This window comes from Oncorhynchus nerka, linkage group LG8 (assembly GCF_034236695.1).
Source record: "Oncorhynchus nerka isolate Pitt River linkage group LG8, Oner_Uvic_2.0, whole genome shotgun sequence".
NCBI lineage: Eukaryota > Metazoa > Chordata > Actinopteri > Salmoniformes > Salmonidae > Oncorhynchus > Oncorhynchus nerka.
Genome location: NC_088403.1, coordinates 72159114 through 72165113, shown reverse-complemented (window position 1 = coordinate 72165113; position 6000 = coordinate 72159114). Strand labels below are relative to the sequence as shown.

The following is a 6000-nucleotide window of genomic DNA, read 5'->3' as shown; positions in this document are numbered from 1 at the left end:
CCTGCACAGAAAGGGTATTTCGTTATGAGAACAGAGTAGCCCATCTATTGACTATAGCTATTTTAATTTCAGTCAACTGGTCCTGCTGAGATCATGCTCCGTCCAACGTTAGCTTCTATCTTCATCCTTCTAGCCACAGAGAGCTTCCTGGCTAATAGCCAGAGCCCTTGATCTACCTAGCTAGCTAGACATCTGAATGAAATATCAGCGACTATTTACCAGTGGGGTTTTGTTTGGGGGACGTCTGCTGACATGGCAGAGATTCCCGTTGGACAGAGTGGTGAGTGAAGGTACTGCTAACAAGGCCAATCTGTGGGAGCAGCCCAACATAACGAACAAGGCCAATCTGTGGGAGCAGCCCAACATAACGAACAAGGCCAATCTGTGGGAGCAGCCCAACATAACGAACAAGGCCAATCTGTGGGAGCAGCCCAACATAACGAACAAGGCCAATCTGTGGGAGCAGCCCAACATAACGAACAAGGCCAATCTGCGGGAGCAGCCCAACATAACGAACAAGGCCAATCTGTGGGAGCAGCCCAACATAACGAACAAGGCCAATCTGTGGGAGCAGCCCAACATAACGAACAAGGCCAATCTGTGGGAGCAGCCCAACATAACGAACAAGGCCAATCTGTGGGAGCAGCCCAACATAACGAACAAGGCCAATCTGCGGGAGCAGCTCAACATAACGAACAAGGCCAATCTGTGGGAGCAGCCCAACATAACGAACAAGGCCAATCTGTGGGAGCAGCCCAACATAACGAACAAGGCCAATCTGTGGGAGCAGCCCAACATAACGAACATACATGAATCATTTGCGATTAGAATTCAGATCAAGAAGCCTTCTGAGAGTTGATCAACACTGGGACCGCAATAATAATGATAATAATAATTAACTACATTCAATATTTCACAAATAAAAAGGTAAGTAAACGGCATTTAAGTGCGTTTACCCTCCACTACATCCCTCGTCAGGTCTGGCAAAACCCATTGATGAACGTCAATATCCTGCCAGGCAGAATTAAATCTACATGCCTGGCCTTTTAGCTTTCCATGTGATGTTTGGCGGCACCTAATCAGTCAGTTTTGGACCTGCCTGGCTGAGTGGGTGGAACGAGCGACCTCGCCTGGCTGAGTGGGTGGAACGAGCGACCTCGCCTGGCTGAGTGGGTGGAACGAGCGACCTCGCCTGGCTGAGTGGGTGGAACGAGCGACCTCGCCTGGCTGAGTGGGTGGAACGAGCGACCTCGCCTGGCTGAGTGGGTGGAACGAGCGACCTCGCCTGGCTGAGTGGGTGGAACGAGCGACCTCACCTGGCTGAGTGGGTGGAACGAGCGACCTCACCTGGCTGAGTGGGTGGAACGAGCGACCTCGCCTGGCTGAGTGGGTGGAACGAGCGACCTCGCCTGGCTGAGTGGGTGAACGAGCGACCTCACCTGGCTGAGTGGGTGGAACGAGCGACCTCACCTGGCTGAGTGGGTGGAACGAGCGACCTCACCTGGCTGAGTGGGTGGAACGAGCGACCTCACCTGGCTGAGTGGGTGGAACGAGCGACCTCGCCTGGCTGAGTGGGTGGAACGAGCGACCTCGCCTGGCTGAGTGGGTGGGAGCGACCTCACCTGGCTGAGTGGGTGGACCGACCTCACCTGGCTGAGTGGGTGGAACGAGCGACCTCGCCTGGCTGAGTGGGTGGAACGAGCGACCTCGCCTGGCTGAGTGGGTGGAACGAGCGACCTCGCCTGGCTGAGTGGGTGGAACGAGCGACCTCGCCTGGCTGAGTGGGTGGAACGAGCGACCTCACCTGGCTGAGTGGGTGGAACGAGCGACCTCGCCTGGCTGAGTGGGTGGAACGAGCGATCTCGCCTGGCAACCAGAGCACGGAACGTGAGGAAATAAAACTGGGTAGAATTCAAGACCAAGACATTTTTCTAATATTTTTCATAAACATATTTGATCATTTTCTGTTCTCCTTCCATTTGAATTCAACTACGTTTCAAGTACCAACTTGAGAAAACGTCAGATTTTCCAAGTGCCAAATTCAAGTACTTTTAAGCACCTCAAGAAACTTGTGACCCTGTATACTACTTGACCAAAGTTCACCTCCACTTCTTTAGTCTCCGGCTGTCTCAGTAGAATCGATGGGCCAGGTGTGTGTGTATGTTTGGTCGTCCTACTGCTGTCTGTCTGTTTAGACAGAATGTGAGGCGGAGATGAGAAGAAAAAACACGCAGGAAAAATGAAGACATGTATTAACAACAGATCAACATTTGATTACATAAACAGTTTCCCTCTCTCCATGTCTGTATCCCTCTCTCCATGTCTGTATCCCTCTCTCCATGTCTGTATCCCTCTCTCCATGTCTGTATCCCTCTCTCCATGTCTGTATCCCTCTCTCCATGTCTGTATCCCTCTCTCCATGTCTGTATCCCTCTCTCCATGTCTGTATCCCTCTCTCCATGTCTGTATCCCTCTCTCCATGTCTGTATCCCTCTCTCCATGTCTGTATCCCTCTCTCCATGTCTGTATCCCTCTCTCCATGTCTGTATCCCTCTCTCCATGTCTGTATCCCTCTCTCCATGTCTGTATCTCTCCATGTCTCTCCATGTCTGTATCCCTCTCTCCATGTCTGTATCCCTCTCTCCATGTCTGTATCCCTCTCTCCATGTCTGTATCCCACTCTCCATGTCTGTATCCCTCCCTCAGTCCCTCTCTCCATGTCTGTATCCCTCTCTCCATGTCTGTATCCCTCTCTCCATGTCTGTATCCCTCTCTCCATGTCTGTATCCCTCTCTCAGTCCCTCTCTCCATGTCTGTATCCCTCTCTCCATGTCTGTATCCCTCTCTCCATGTCTGTATCCCTCTCTCCATGTCTGTATCCCTCTCTCAGTCCCTCTCTCCATGTCTGTATCCCTCTCTCAGTCCCTCTCTCCATGTCTGTATCCCTCTCTCAGTCCCTCTCTCCATGTCTGTATCCCTCTCTCAGTCCCTCTCTCCATGTCTGTATCCCACTCTCAGTCCCTCTCTCCATGTCTGTATCCCTCTCTCAGTCCCTCTCACCCCCCCTAGCTCTGTCCCTCAGTCCTCTCTCCATGTCTGTATCCCTCTCACCCCCCTAGCTCTGTCCCTCAGTCCCTCTCTCCATGTCTGTATCCCTCTCACCCCCTAGCTCTGTCCCTCAGTCCTCTCTCCATGTCTGTATCCCTCTCACCCCCCTAGCTCTGTCCCTCAGTCCTCTCTCCATGTCTGTATCCCTCTCACCCCCCTAGCTCTGTCCCTCAGTCCTCTCTCCATGTCTGTATCCCACTCTCAGTCCCTCTCTCCATGTCTGTATCCCTCTCTCAGTCCCTCTCACCCCCCCTAGCTCTGTCCCTCAGTCCCTCTCTCCATGTCTGTATCCCTCTCACCCCCCCTAGCTCTGTCCCTCAGTCCCTCTCTCCATGTCTGTATCCCTCTCACCCCCCCTAGCTCTGTCCCTCAGTCCCTCTCTCCATGTCTGTATCCCACTCTCAGTCCCTCTCTCCATGTCTGTATCCTCTCACCCCCCTAGCTCTGTCCCTCCCTCTCTCTCCCTCAGTCCCTCTCTCCCCCTAGCTCTGTCCCTCCCTCTCTCTCCCTCAGTCCCTCTCTCCACCCTAGCTCTGTGCCTCCCTCTCGCTCCCTCAGTCCCTCGCTGGCTCCCTCAGTCCCTCGCTGGCTCCCTCAGTCCTCAAGTATCTCGCTCCCTCAGTCCCTCGCTCCCTCAGTCTCCCTATCGCTCTCTCAGTCTCCCTATCGCTCCCTCAGTCTCCCTATCGCTCTCTCAGTCTCCCTATCGCTCTCTCAGTCCCCCTATCGCTCCCTCAGTACCTCGCCCGCAACCTCGGCCTCCCTCGCTCACTCCCTCAGTCCCTCGCTCCCTCAGTCCCTCGCTGGCTCCCTCAGTCCCTCGCTGGCTCCCTCAGTCTCCCTATCGCTCCCTCAGTCTCCCTATCGCTCCCTCAGTCTCCCTATCGCTCCCTCAGTCTCCCTATCGCTCCCTCAGTCTCCCTATCGCTCTCTCAGTCCCCCTATCGCTCTCTCAGTCTCCCTATCGCTCCCTCAGTCCCCCTATCGCTCTCTCAGTCTCCCTATCGCTCCCTCAGTCTCCCTATCGCTCCCTCAGTCTCCCTATCGCTCTCTGTCCCCCTATCGCTCTCTCAGTCCCGCTCTCTCTGTCTCCCTATCGCTCTCTCAGTCCCGCTCTCTCAGTCTCCCTATCGCTCCCTCAGTCTCCCTATCGCTCCCTCAGTCTCCCTATCGCTCCCTCAGTCTCACTATCACTCTCTCAGTCCCGCTCTCTGTCTCCCTATCGCTCTCTCAGTCCCTCTCTCAGTCTCCCTATCGCTCTCTCAGTCTCCCTATCGCTCTCTCAGTCCCTCTCTCAGTCTCCCTATCGCTCTCTCAGTCTCCCTATCGCTCTCTCAGTCCCGCTCTCTGTCTCCCTATCGCTCCCTCAGTCTCCCTATCGCTCTCTCAGTCTCCCTATCGCTCTCTCAGTCCCGCTCTCAGTCTCCCTATCGCTCTCTCAGTCCCGCTCTCTCAGTCTCCCTATCGCTCTCTCAGTCTCCCTATCGCTCTCTCAGTCCCGCTCTCTGTCTCCCTATCGCTCTCTCAGTCTCCCTATCGCTCTCTCAGTCCCTCTCTCTGTCTCCCTATCGCTCCCTCAGTCCCCCTATCGCTCTCTCAGTCTCCCTATCGCTCTCTCAGTCTCCCTATCGCTCTCTCAGTCTCCCTATCGCTCCCTCAGTCTCCCTATCGCTCCCTCAGTCTCCCTATCGCTCCCTCAGTCTCCCTATCGCTCTCTGAGTCTCCCTATCGCTCCCTCAGTCTCCCTATCGCTCCCTCAGTCTCCCTATCGCTCTCTCAGTCTCCCTATCGCTCTCTCAGTCTCCCCATCGCTCCCTCAGTCTCCCCATCGCTCTCTCAGTCTCCCTATCGCTCCCTCAGTCTCCCTATCGCTCCCTCAGTCTCCCTATCGCTCTCTCAGTCTCCCTATCGCTCTCTCAGTCTCCCCATCGCTCTCTCAGTCTCCCCATCGCTCCCTCAGTCTCCCCATCGCTCTCTCAGTCTCCCTATCGCTCTCTCAGTCCCGCTCTCTGTCTCCCTATCGCTCCCTCAGTCTCCCTATCGCTCTCTCAGTCTCCCTATCGCTCTCTCAGTCTCCCTATCGCTCTCTCAGTCCCTCTCTGTCTCCCTATCGCTCCCTCAGTCCCCCTATCGCTCTCTCAGTCTCCCTATCGCTCTCTCAGTCTCCCTATCGCTCCCTCAGTCTCCCTATCGCTCTCTCAGTCTCCCTATCGCTCCCTCAGTCTCCCTATCGCTCCCTCAGTCTCCCTATCGCTCCCTCAGTCTCCCTATCGCTCTCTCAGTCTCCCTATCGCTCTCTCAGTCTCCCCATCGCTCCCTCAGTCTCCCCATCGCTCTCTCAGTCTCCCTATCGCTCCCTCAGTCTCCCTATCGCTCCCTCAGTCTCCCTATCGCTCTCTCAGTCCCGCTCTCTCTCCTCCAGGATGTGTGTACAGGTGAGTTGGAGAGGGGGGGGCATCCGAGTCACAAACTCTCTGTCTCCTCGGGTAAACCTCTTCAGCTGGGCAGAGTCTGCAAACACAGATACACACGTGGGTGAACTGAATGTGTGTATCTGAGAGGCCATGGAGTGCATACCCGTGTGCGTGTGTGTGAACTCACCCTCTCTGCGTGAAGCAGGTGTGTGTGAACGTGTGTGTAGAGTGCAGATGAGAGTTAGGGGGCGACACACGGTGCTGCTGCTACACACACAGGACAGGTACTGGAGGAGAGGGTCGTCAGCGTCCACATCACACACCTACACAAACATAACGGGTTATATATGGGACAGGGTGCCATTTCAGACTGAAGACATATGGGACAGGGTGTCATTTCAGACTGAAGACATGTTATATAAGGGACAGGGTGCCATTTCAGACTGAAGATATATGGGACAGGGTGCCATTTCAGACT

The 6000-nt window shown here is 55.0% G+C and overlaps 1 protein-coding gene across 1 annotated transcript in view; it reads right to left on the bottom strand.

The window, feature by feature from the left end:
• Positions 1-3614: 3614 nt before the first annotated feature.
• Positions 3615-6000, bottom strand: part of LOC135572738 (CST complex subunit CTC1-like) — a 79692-nt gene continuing 77306 nt past the window's right edge. The window contains 2 exon segments of the mRNA XM_065021174.1: positions 3615-5619; positions 5710-5845. Of these exon segments, the coding sequence (XP_064877246.1) occupies positions 5507-5619; positions 5710-5845 (249 nt within the window). The 3' untranslated portion in view covers positions 3615-5506.